Genomic DNA, 14215 nt, shown 5'->3' on the forward strand with positions numbered 1-14215 from the left:
ATAACAGTAAAAAGGTGACAAATAAAAGTCGTTATAAATCACTAACAATATTTAATTGTGATTTCTTACAATTATTCCGTACAACACAACATTAATCATCTTACTCAGAGGAACGAATATTTCAATAAAATTTTGTCTACCAGACAGTTCATTATTTTATTCCTTTTAAAAATAGTTATTTTGTCTAATTTATAGACGTTGATACATGTTATAACCGAAGTTGCCACTGAACATAGCAAATGCATGATTATTGCTTTAAAATAATTGGAAAGCATTAGGATATAAGCGATCATTAGGACTGGAAACTTCTATGCAGCAGATGAAATAAAGACTGCAATTTATTTGTAATCTCAAGTTAAAATTACTTTCATTGGGTTTTAGGAATCCGGCGGCAATTGTCGGGAATTCGACAGGCTACTACATAATTTGTTGTTGTTCCTCTCATTTTCCACTAAAACATCTTAAAAACACGATCTCTCAACACAAAATAAATATACTACAAAAAGCTTATACCTCTATTATATCATATGTTAAAAGATTCAATATAACGAACAATGAAGTTATTTGGATGATAATTAGAGGTAACTACGTGAACCATGAGAAATGATAACAGTCTGTTAGGTATTTAAATGCATCATTCGGAATGTATTCAAATACTAGATTTTAATTTAAATAAACACTTAAATTTCGTAGACGATGTCATGGATAAATCTTTTGTAAAAATATATTCTTCGATGATATGATTTAATTATTGCATTGACCTAATAAATTAGTGGATTAGAAAATTTCAAATAAATAGGGTGAATTAAACTATTATTGGCACACAATTCTATTAAGTTATTTAAGGAATGTGAATAAATACTATTGCCTGGTGTTGGCACCAGAAATATTGCATAATGCTAGATGTTTAATTATCGTAAATAAAAGTAGAAGACACATTTATTTAGATAAATTTACGTGCTGATGTGTGCCAAGAATAGTTTGTTGCTTAGCGTTAAATAATTTCGTTCGTTGTTACAGTCAATAGATGCGTATTGTACTCGATTTGATTTTTTTTTATATAAATGAAACAGAAATGTTTAAAAGAGGTTTGATAAGACACATTCACGCAGAGGACTGTGTTCGTTTTGTGCAAAGTCCAGCTCTAAAATTAAATAGGAACGAATAGTCAATGAAGTACTTGCTTTTTTGTTTTGTTGGTATTAAAAACAAAAGACAGAGTAGTTTAACTAAAATTACAGAACTTCTTTGTGACAATATAAATTTCGAAACACTTGGGTCGACGAAGTGTAATGCCCATACCTGAATTTAAGACAAGTAAGTATGCCTATGAACACATGGTAAGATAGCACTAGGTTTTTGACAACTGCCACACTAAGATGATGAGAACAAACACAAAGTAACACTATAAACGCAGTCCTCTGGCTGTGAAGCACAGTTATCACTACGGATGGTGTCCACAGTTCAAGGTATCTTGGAGTAGAGGTGCACCTGTTCCCGGAACCAATGGAAATACGAGGACACGTGGAACCGGGTCACGTTCAGTGCACTTTCAGTCTTGTTCTGCAGGATTTCTGGCGCCCAGTCGCCTCTGAAAATATAATACAAAAGTTAAAGAAACTCTCGGCGTGGCGTGGGGATATACCAGGCTCTCACAGTCTGAAAACGCCCCGTGTTTTGAGGCTTACACCAAAGCCATCGTTTGAAATTCCGGAGCGCGACTCCGCCAGGGAAAAATATACCATCAGCTCCATAACGGCTTGTACTTGGTTTAGGTTACTTGTAAATTTTGAAAGGGCTGGAAGCAGGCTAGATTTTCGATGGTGGATATAGTTCTACCGATACAAATTCTATCATAATTAGTTACGTTGCTTAACCGTGAAAGCGTAACATACATCATACATATATAACCATAATAGATATTCTTAAACATATAGCTATACATTGGTGCTTCTCAGATTTCGACGCTTTTTCTTTGCTATGATACTGAAAACCGCATGGACGCCAGCTCCCTAGGGAGTTCGTGTCGAACTTACGACCTTTTGACTTAGCTATCCAACGGTCAAACCACAAGGCAGTCACTGCGTCAACTTTACCTTTATTCCATGTATTAGTTGTACTATGGTCAGTGTATAAAACACTGACACTTGACTCATCAAAGATAAGATAGTGTTAATCATCACACATGTCACTAATTACGATTAGTTACATTCTCTTTAGTACTTGTTTATCTACTAACAATTTTACCCTCTAATTGCTTACAGTGAAATACTTTGGTTCCCCAGTAATGGTGAAATTTTGAATTTAATGAAAATTATAGAAAATTTACTACTCTTAAATAATATAAAAATCGAGTACACATTTTGTCCTAGAAGTTTCCGTGTATGACAAAAAAACTCGGCTTTCCTGTATGTTTTTATCAGACAAATTTCCATGTAAGAAAATGGACGAAAAAATATTGAGATGTTAAGAATAGAATGGGCTATTTATTTAGTCCAGGTCAACTTACATGAACACTTTGGTCTTCAAGTATTCAGCGGTCAGCTGGTAGTAATCACTGGAATACTTCTTGACGGTTTCCCAACCGGTGGCGGTGTAACTCTGGACGTTACCCACGAGGCCCGGCGCGTACTGCTCTATCGTGGCTAAAACTACTGGGGTTTTCTCGGTCACGTATTCTTTAGTATTGTCGTATAAGATGCCGGCTTTCTTCACAGCTAAAATGGCGAAGTCTTTCGACAGTTGGACGTAGGGCTTACAGACGTCGACAGTTAGTGTGTAGTACACGGGCGCGTTGGTCTCCAGCCAGAGGTAGCCGCGCGCTGACGTCGACAGGGTCTTCTGCCATGCGCGCTGACTATGCTCTAACACGCCAAGGTCGTTCAACAAACGCCCTGTTGTGCTTTCTGAGAAAGAAATAGTTTAAAATTAATGTTGAGCCAGTAATTTAATTAGGACCAGTTTTAGTTTTGGATTTGAATTGCTTTTCATGCGACTTCGTAAATGCTTTGTATGTCTTTAATTTCCATGCGCCGGGAACTTATATGAAGCGCGAAGGAATAAGATTATGGAATTTCTAGTTCTCTATAGGAACCATATTTTGTAACCATGCACCTGGTAATTATTATAAGTTTTTAACAATGCCTAGAAAACGGCGTACATAAAATACAACTTTTAATTTTAAAGCTCCTCGGACCGAAGTTGCGGAGGCAATCATGTGAAAACACGGTAATAATGCAAAACAATTTTATGGCAATATAGTTGCAAAGTAAAGTGAGAACATTCGAGTATTCATTTTCTATTATAGAATAGGCGTCTGCGCAGTTGTTACTTTTACAAGAAACTCGACCTTTTATTATTTGTTATATTATCGATTACTTTTATATTTTTTCATTAATATTTTATACTTTTCACGTTTGAAGCCGTTTTATACAAGTGATGTGATGACGTAACTTATGCCTAACTATATTATTATGAACCAACCGGTTTTAACGAACATTTTTCGTATGTGTATCATATTTTGGGGTTCCATGTTTAATACCAAGATGATTAAATAAAAAAAAGAATTTAATAATATATTTTTCCATGGAAGACAAAAAACCTGATCAGTATCGATTGCTTTGTTTAGTTTAAAACTTGAGATTCTTTCCGTTATTTCCAAACTGTGACCCATCCTCTACATCCTTGGAGGCAGGAGAGACATGGAAACAAAGGTTTCTACAGCATACTAATTACGGAACCGCTCGATAAATAGCACATCAAACTGTTAAATGGTTTTGCAAACCTGAAGGTCATTCAAGAGTTTATTGTACTAACAACCGGTTTTAACAACTGTTAAATACTAGCTAACCCGGCAAACGTTGTTTTGCCACATAAATTATTTGTAGAGAATTTTTAAATCGGAAGAACATTACATTGTATCCAAAAAAAAAAAATTGGGGTAGACAACTTAATAATAAGGTGTACGAAAAATATATAATAGCCGATTCTGTGACAAGTTAATCAAGTCGTTTTAAAGGAGCATGGTAACTAACATAGTGACACGAGAACTTTATATATAAGATTCCTAGACGTAGTCTTTATGCAACGCAGGCCAGAGGTTACATTTATCGTTATCGAACACAAACAATGTAACATTTAAAAACATTCCCTTATCTTGGAAAGCATTAACAGTCATTACTATACCGTCACACCATGGTTGCTTGTAAAGTGCAATTTATCTATTAATTTTATCCACACGACGTTTCTTTCAACAAGTGGTATTTATAGTTAACATTTGATCATTGGTTTTCCTCATAGACTGAAGGTTGTGATCGTAAATTATTATGCTGAATTTTTCCTATCCTTGCAATAAAATCGTTTCGGATTAAGGAAAAAGAAAATCGTATTTATTTCAGATGTTTTAATAGCAGTAGTGACCTACTATTTCTGGTTAACACATTATAAGATTACAATTGCATAATATACTATAGGAATCTGTAGAAACTGGCTTTTCTATATTACATCTGCAGATTCTTTAAGAATTATGTAAGTGCCTATTAAATTTGACCTAAATTCTTAGCACATTATTACTTAACTGTACTTATTTTTTGAGTTCTGTATTACTATGGTTTAACATTTATTATGAAATGTGGACAGTATAATAAGTTTTTAATAGTAGTACTAGTAAACTAATACTTCATCAAGAAAACCAAGCAATTGTGAAGAAAAATGAGATTATTGAGTTGTTTTAAACCAACGGAGATATCTCTCCGGAATAGACCATCAATTTAAAGAAAAAATAATTGTTGTCTCCCACACAAGTAGTGGGATATAAAAGATTTGAGAAAAATAAAATCAGTAAAAACTTATACTCAACTACACATTTGAATCACCAATAATGATCTAAGACTAACTTAACAAAGTTAACATGGGTGTGCCATTGCCGCACCAAATGACAATTTGAGGAGCAATTATATTGAGTGACATAATATGTATTCTACATTATGTTTTCATATCTAAATTACCATAATAATACAGACAAGGTATGTATTGCTAGTATCTGTAAAATTATAAAAATGTTAAAGTACTTACTTGGGAAATTACCACCCGCTCTTGAGACATCGTAAGCCACCAGCCCAGCTATGCCAACGAAAAGGAAGAAGCTGGCCCAGATCCAAGGGAACCTTCTAGTACTTGTCATTCTGTCTAGAATATCCTGTATAAAGACATATATTGGAAGTTTTAGTGGTTGTTAGTTAAGTTTTTAAAATGGTTTAAAAGTACATCTGCTCCTTAAGCATTTTGAGTTCTCCTTCAATTTTCTTTGACTTTTTGTAAGTCTAGTAATCCACATTCTGTATTTTTTTTTGTTAAATAGAAAACTCTACAAGCTACAAGTTATACTATACAAACAAATATGTTAGCATTTTATTTAGAAAATTCAAAATATCATGTGTGTGATTTGATTAAACCACCCTAAAATGACCCTCTAACCAAATGTTAAGAAGCCAAGTGTTAATCGTCAAATTTATCAGCGAAAATTGACTTGAGTGAGGCTTGCTGAATGCAATATTTACAAATATTTTCTTCAGGTGACTCCAGCACCACACTTCCAAAAAAGAATTTAAAATAGGTTGTAGATACTTTCCTCAACACGACAATTTTATTTTTACTTATGGCTCAACAGATTTAAATGACTAAAAAGATACAATTAATCTGTGCACGTAAACACAATCTTGAACTTGATCATGACCCCTAAATTTAATAAGGTTAATTCGAATCACACGACACTAAAAAACTACACTTTTATTCCAATAAGAAGCAACTAGTGGTGATGTGATTCACAATAACTTGCACTGAAAAAATGCACGTAAACGATGTTGATTTTACCTGGATTCTAAATACAAACAACGACAACAGCTTGCGTGTTAAATGCCTCCCGCGGAGAGCCTAACGGATGTTACACATCAACATTTACTGTTAACACTACGCTCGTTCACACTACACAACGCTAAAAGTAGTTTTTCGAGTCCCATTCACAATCTTACTGCGCGATTCTTTGAATTGATTCACGATGTGCGCACGAATATCGCGCAAATAATTCTTAAAATTACGCGGACGTTTCTACATACATTTTATAAAATAAAATCATCAAACACATATCACTTATTAATACACCATATATTTACCTTCAACAAGCGACGAATAAGCTTTGAAATTAAAATAGATTTGCTAATGAAAAAATATGTCGCCCTCGAAACTAGTTTTTTTTTCTACTGATAGATGCCAAACTAATTGAGTGTGACCAAAATAAAATTCAAAATATTTCCTAAATAAAAATGGTTTTCAAAATGTTTTTAAGGTATTATGCAGTTTCTTTTTTTGATGAATAATGCCTAAAATGAAAGAGTATATAAGATGAATAAAAAAACTTTAACACAAGTCGTCAACATTAACTACAGGATAACAGAAATTATGAACCTCGGAAATGGAAGAATGTACTGGTAACATTCAGAACGTAAGGGACGTGACATTTGACCCCACAGACTACAAAATAACTGAGTTACGGTTATTTCTTAGTCGATTTCAAATTTACTGCCTATGACCATGATTTATCATGAGTTATGGCGGAGTATATTCATAAGTATTTTTTTTAATTATGTTATTTTGTAATGAGACCTTATTATTATTCTCACCGCCTTTAAGGTAAACTTACGTTATTTTACTTTGTGAGTGTGAATCGAATGTTTGAGAAGCTTTTTCAGGTGAAAGGTTTAACTTATTAAGGATTTGAAATTCTTTAGCTGGGATGAAGTATAAAAAATAGATATGACTATATCAGCTTACCTGGCATATCTTGTTAATTCTTACAACGTTTTCATCCTTCTTCTTGCCTTTCAAAGCTTCGCCACATACTTCTTTGTACTGCAATACTGACGCTTTCAACGACTTGTGTTTCAATTTTGGACTGACTTCTTCCCAGTTAGTATCTAAAGGACAAATAGGATAGTTTAGTTTTTTTGATGGGCTCAAATTATTGAAGATTTTCGAAAGAGTTCAGTTATTAACTTACCAATATAATCTAGTAGGGTGGCGGACTGCTTACTGCACTTATAGAAGAGCTGTTGCCAAGTAGCATTACAGGAGGGGTCCTTCACAAGACAGTCCACTAGGCAGTCCACCAGAACCTTATGATAGGGGTCCAACGTAGCACCACTCAGGTACTGGTTGGGCAACTTTTTCATAAGTTGATTGAAGGTCACTTGGAGCTTATTATTGCTTTTAGTGAAAAATATATCCTGAAACAAATTGTGCTGTAAATTAATCTGCTAATTTTGTTGATTAATTTAAATATACAAATTCAATAAAGAGTTTATAATATTTGTATGTTGAAATTTGGGTTTCTATTTGAGGAAACAATAAAAATACTTCATTTGTACTACTTTGATAGAGGTGAATAGAAAAAAGTATTTATTGCATTCTTTCTCTTAAACAGAGAGAAATTTGCTTTAATATAATTATTTGGACTAAACAAATATAGCACAGTATGACTTATCACAACAATCACAACAGTTTTATAAATGGAAAAGTTGTGTGTGCATGTTTGTTACCTCTGCGTGCACAAATAGCTAGACCAATATTGATAAATTCGGATTCGCTGATACTCTGGTTTTTCGAGTACGTAAGCAACTTTAACCACTGCAGTAGACGCGTTGCGGTTTTCTGCACGGATTTGTACGAACGAGGTGCAGGTCCAATTATAACGGAGACAAAGACCCAGTGCGACTTTTTCAAAATTCTATGTACTTTCCTAATAATTCAAAGACATCTTGCGGTTTTTTTTTTTTCCAAAAGTTAGCGTGACGGACAATCCTTAAATCTTCCCGGGGAAAAGGCCTATAACAGCAGTGGGACATTTGTTAGGCTGTTGGGCTAATTTTATTTAGCTATAATCGACATGGACAGGAGGGAAACCGTGGTCTTCAATATGAATATAAGTGTTTAAAAGACCATAGGCCGTATTACAAATGCGCGGCCAGGGCGCCAAAATGTGGTCGTTTCTTATGGTATTAGTAGCGTCGTCTGTGATCCCTACATAAGTGGAATAAAAAAAAAACGTACAGGGTAGTCAAAGCATCGAACCCGCCACTTTAGCACTCAATTAACTTGGCCTGGCGCGGTCCCACAACACCCGGTCTGTGTTTACATACCTTATATTTAATTAATTGCTTGATAAGGTCACTTGACAGATCCTTTGGCAGTGCACTCCTCTTGTTATTCACCATGTCCATCATGGCGAACAGCTGGTCCTGGGTTACTTTGGTGCTTTCCATTGTGGCGTGTTCGTCTAAAAGGCTGGCCAAGTAGCCTATTACGTATTTCGAATAGTTCTTTAGCTCGATTATAGGAAGGAATAGTTCTTGCCAAGCTGTAACAAAAGGGAAAAATATGTAAAGTGCCGACAACCTATAAACTCAGAATATAAGACGGGTTTGAGTAACATTTTAACTTTTTTAGTAACATTTCCTTTACAATTAAATATTAAATATTCAACATAATGTTGAATATGAGTGAATAGAAATTAGATTCTAGCATACATAAAGAAATAGAGAACATCATCAAATACTAGGTACCTAAATCATTAGTCGCTACACTGTTATTGTAGTCGATAAAGAGGTGATAATAATTAACAAATGTTATTACAAACTTATCTTTAAACCTTCCAAAAATATAAACAAAACATTAAAACACTATTAATCTTATCGAAAGAAGTAAATAATAGACGTAATACAGATATATTGAACAACAAGTAGGTACCAATTTCTTTAACCTTTTAAATGTTGAGAGAACGTGCACCTTAAACGTTACGGAATAAACTGTTATCTCACAAGATTCTTACCTTGATACGTGTACGAATTGTGAAAGATATCTTATCTTGAGAAGTGACCCAAAAATAAAACCAACTTAACAAGTATTTCACTGTTAAAATATTCACGTAATATGCACACGTTTTAAAGTAAAAATAAGTTTCTATAATGTAATTTTCTACAGCTTTTAATGTAAAAAAAAACCGTTCTTACTTCGAATTAACTTTCTTTTAAACGTTAGTGAAACAACATAGCATAACTATTGAAAATTGAAACATGAAATAATGTAACTTATGCAAATAATTTACCTCATAATCTGTATAAAACAAAAGTTCTATTTTAAGAGCACGAAATATATGATGTCACTTGTTTACAGTCCTTTGTATATGGGGCGAGACAAGTCATCGATAGTCGACGGCTTTATGCTGATGATGCACTAGAGACTTTAATAACAAAACAACAAGCCGCTTGCTGAAGTAGGTATTTCTACTTTATAAAACTTTCACGAGCCTTTGTGATGTATGTACCTAATGTCTATTCTGTTTGAGTTTTCTTTGGTCAAACTTTGTCGAGCGTCTGCACGAGCGCGGACGATGGGTCAGTTTTGATAATATAATAAACTAGCGGCCCGGTACGTGCTTCGCTACGTATAAAGTGAAATAAAATAAACAAATCGGAACATCAAATTCATTTATTTAATCAAAAAAATATTTTATTTAAAATCGAAATCAATTGCTAGCTATTTACAACACACTTAATCCAAAACATTTGGATAAACAATATTTTTTGTTTTTCCATTTTGAGCATAAATAAACAAACGGCTGGGGGTACCGACTCTGGAACAGGCAACATATAACTGGCCATGTGAAAAACAATGTTCCTCCAAATTCACACCACAAACGTGAAGTGTTTGACCTTGGGCCTTGTTGATGGACATCGCAAATGATAAACGCACAGGATATTGTAAACGTTCGAACTCAAAAGGCATATCATTTGGAATCATAGGTATACGCGGTATCAAAACAACTTCTCCTTTTGATTTACCAGTTAAGATCGTAGCTTCAATCAAATTTGGCAATAACTTTTTCACTGCCAATCTGGTTCCGTTACACAGTTTTGGTGGATTAATATTTCGCAATAATATAATCGAAGAACCAACTTTCAGATTCAAGCAATGCGGTGGCATACCAGCCGGCTCCAATGAATTTAAAAATTCAATTGGATAATTCATTGCCTCATCTTGATTCATAACACTGTCAATTGATTTATATTTCGTGACTACGCCTGGCAGTTTCGCTTGAATTTGAAAATTAATTGCATTGACATGAATGTTTTTCGGTGCTAAAATGGCGCGTTCTGTCAACCAATCATGATTTCTGTAATTCTGAACAATATTCGGAAAAACACATTCAATCAATTCATCTATCGATTGCGCAATTGTACAAAAATTGTTCGGTACAGCGATCAATCCGTTGGTTCTGTCGATTTGTATTTTGCCGTCACCAATTTCTAACAATTGTTTTGAGAACTCATGGGCAGCTGGATGATTTAATCAAACCACGTCCAAAATGAATTGACGGCATGAATGACATAACAACGTGCTTGTCCTGTCAACAAAACTTCAAAAAAGTTTCTGTGAAAAAAGTTTCTATTGAATTCATTTATTACAAAAAATGTGACAAATGAGGAACCGCTCGACCGATTTTGTGCAAACTTCACATAAACCATCTACTAAATATGCCGACCAAATCCTAAGCATTTGGTTTGGATAGGTGAGCCCGTTCTTGAGTTATGGAATTACAACGAAAAGTGGCATTGATTTTTATATATATAGATAAGTATAACGAAATTTTACTTTTAATGCTCATTCGTTGCGAGCATAACCGAGCATTCGAACGTAATAACTTTACAAGGAAATGCTCAAGCGCATCATAATCATTAGTATCCAATGACGCGTGCCATTGTGCTAAATTAGCAGTCTGAATTATCACGGCGGTAATGTTGCTTGGATACATTTTCGGGTATTAGAGCTGTGACTTCGTGTATAAACAGGCTAGTAGGTAGCTAGTAGCTTTTATATGTAGGTTTTTCTTAGATACCAATTACATTAAATACTTTTTAAAGTTTACCTACTCATTAGCCTAAGAGTAAAGAAAGAGAAAGAAACTAATTTGTAATTTTCTACTGCTCGACCATCACTAGAAATGAGCCATGTAATTAAACGAAAAGAGGACAATTTAGATCTGCATTGTAGCAGCATTAAACCTACACATTTAACTGAAACCAATTAATACATACCTTTGAGACCAACAGCGAAATCACTAATGCCGCCTTGGCCGAAAGCCCACAACAAGGAGAGGCCAATAGGCGGCCTATTTTGATAGGAGTTGCGGAGGCTAGCGCTCTTCTGTACCGACGTAATGCAGAACTCTGGGTAGTCTTGAGCCAATATCTGAAGCAGTATTCTGTGTCCATTCACAAATTGACCTGCAAAGAAATTTCTAGTATTAATTTTTTTTTATAATACTCCACAACTTTCACACAACGCCATCTAGCTTCGTACTTATCTAATATAGATAAATTAAAACCAGACAAAGAACAAATGATCATGCTCATATTACAAACATTTGTTTTGGGAATCGAGCCCACTACCTCTGGTATTCGAGTTAGGCCTACTAACCACTAGACTAACAAGCCAGTTGCAGGAATACTTGTTTTGCAATTTGTATCTGTATTTGTATGTCGTTAACATTTATTACCCTTCAATTTACATGTGCATACATAATTACCTAGGTACTTAAGGAAAAAACAATGAGTTAAATCCAAATTAGGTAATATTATTGCAGGACCAGACATGGCTTATAGTAAAGAAAATATGAAAGAATATTCCTATAGTTGGCTAACAATCTACTTGGGACTTGGTGGTGAGCTTCCTTTTCGGCACTTAGGCGGTAGATTCGTCCAATATGCGTTGAGCTAACAATGTAAAGTGACTATGTTATAAAGAACATACCTCTGCTCATATCATTGGCAAGCGCAGTCAGAGTAACATCAAAGAAAAGTTGCGCATTCGCTTTCCCAGCATCTTGCAGTACACTGGACAGAGAGTTCCTAATATCTTCGGGGACAACGGAAAGGGGGTACAAGGAGGGGTAAGAAGCAAAGGTGGGGTCATCTACATCTATCTGGATCTTGGAGTTTAGGAAGGCGGCGACTTCTTTTAGCCACACGAGAGGCGCGTTTGAGAAGCGTATCTTGTTCGTTGTTATTATATTGGCTAGTTCCGCCGCATCCAACTGTAAGAGAACATAGAAATGTTATAAGAACATCGGAATTTTATTTTTTTGGCAAAAGGTGAAAGATTTATGATTTTTGAAGGAATACCAGAATAAATTCGTCTCTAACTAGCAGCGACCAGCAGTTAGTATATTTGCATGAGATATTAGGTAGGAGAACTTATGGAGAGGCCGAGATGATGATGATTAGCCACCATTTTATTGATTGATTATATTATGATTCTTTCTATTGGGATTATAGATGGTAATTTAAATCCTTTCCTATTAGGAGTAGTTTATCTGCACAATGAGCTTTACGTCTTTACGTCCCTAACAACTATCTTCGAGGACGAAAACACCGACTACTAATCGCACCTACTAGTCGCACTTCGTCATGGAAGCTGAACCGAACTGTGATCTAATTGTTGAAGATTTTAAAATAATAATGTGTTTGTGTCTCAGCCTGTGCGAACGCATAGTTTAATGTGTATCTTGTTATTGTTATAAATTTTATATTACGTTTGTTTTGTTTATTAATAGTTTATTCTTTGATGTAACTAAGTTTCTCATGTTTATACTTAAGCTGGTTGGTTTTTCTAGTTAATATTATGTTTTTCTTCCTATTTTAAATTTCACGTCTATGTTAATGTAATTGGTGTCTCTATCGTTTCAACATAAATAAATAAATTTAACAGAATTTAAATGCTCAATTTTTACTACTCCATTAATTCTAGCCCTAGGGTGACTAGGCTTAGAGAGCAAGACCTTAGACATTCAGGCATTCCTACACACTTCTCAGAAGCATAGGATGCAAAATTAGTTAGTTAGTTATTAATTAGTTAACTGGTGATCAATAATTAAACCTCTTCTGTTTAGAAAGAGACCTGTGCCTAGCAGTAGGAGGTATATTGGTTGGTATGTTGATAGTTCTAGACTTACAATTTCCAAGGCACCTTCAATGGTCTTGGGAGGCTTGGGTTTTGGAGGCTCAGAGTTCTTCTTATCTTGCTTCTTCTTCTTGTCACCATCTTTCTTCTTATCTTTCTGTGGTTTTCTCTCTTCATCAATCTCCATGCCAGAGTAGAAAGATTTTATTTGAGAATGAGGTACTGTAAAGAACATTTATTTTTTAATTTTGATGATGAGTTCATTCATATTTAAAAAAATATTTCCTAATTAGTGATAAAATTTATAAATAATTCCAGAGTCGTGTTATAAAGTATAAAGCAACAATGAAGTATTTCTATTCATGTCGATGGTATAAAATGAACAGAACGTCTGATTTTGATGACGTCGATTCCTTTTATTAATTTATTTACGACATTTTGATGTTTTATTCACGATAAGAATTAATTATTTTAATGAAAGATAAGGCTCGGTTTGGCTTCAAAGTTAATTAGAGATGTACTTTCATATTTTAATAATAAATAAAATACCGATTTTGGTTTTAAGTAAAGTTCTTAAATTATATTACGAAATAACTCAATATGGTGCGATAAACATATTTAATTCCTAACAAGCTTGCGTAGTTAGTGTATAGAAACTTTTCTTCATAAGCTGCTTTTCAAGTTGTATCACTGGACAAAGCAATTTTTAAGTAAATGTAAAGTTACCCACCGATATCTTCCAGTTTCGGCCCATTTTTTACAGCTTTCTTTTCATCCTCCTTAGTTTTTATTTTACCGTTCTGCGACTTCTTATTCTTCCCAACAACTTCCCATTGACCACTCGACATTGTTAAGGAGATTCTAAACAGATTTTTATTCAATTCTTAGTAAATAAAGGGAAAGCATCAAAGTAATAGGTTACACGTCAAAACCAAACAAATAGCAAAAAAAAACGTCAAAAGCGACGTAAACTTTTCGGTACAATTCTTAGCATGCTTAAAAATTGTTCAAGCCCAACATTAGTAAGTGCAAGTGGTGTTTCATGTTCGAAATATCAGTATACTTACACCGGAACACATTAAAAAAGTAATCTGCATTGCGATTGGTTAATAAACTCCAGCTCGGACAAAACGTGGCAGAATTTTTCTACTATAAACATTTTCCGATTCGATCACTGGTAGTCTAGTTGCAAAAGTTTTTATTT

The 14215-nt window shown here is 34.3% G+C and overlaps 1 protein-coding gene across 1 annotated transcript; it reads right to left on the reverse strand.

Annotated features, from left to right (window-relative positions):
* Nucleotides 1-36: 36 nt before the first annotated feature.
* LOC113502830 (transmembrane protein 214) lies at nt 37-13960 on the reverse strand. The gene is made up of 10 exons (XM_026884561.1): nt 13742-13960; nt 13064-13233; nt 11863-12145; nt 11148-11336; nt 8193-8410; nt 7055-7280; nt 6829-6971; nt 5074-5197; nt 2510-2906; nt 37-1591 (listed from the first exon to the last, which is right to left on the reverse strand). Exons 1-10 carry the CDS (start codon nt 13857-13859, stop codon nt 1465-1467), a joined length of 1995 nt encoding a protein of 664 aa, XP_026740362.1. The 5' UTR covers nt 13860-13960; the 3' UTR covers nt 37-1464.
* Between the last annotated feature and the right edge of the window lie 255 nt (nt 13961-14215).

This window comes from Trichoplusia ni, chromosome 2, assembly GCF_003590095.1.
Source record: "Trichoplusia ni isolate ovarian cell line Hi5 chromosome 2, tn1, whole genome shotgun sequence".
NCBI classification, from domain to species: domain Eukaryota; kingdom Metazoa; phylum Arthropoda; class Insecta; order Lepidoptera; family Noctuidae; genus Trichoplusia; species Trichoplusia ni.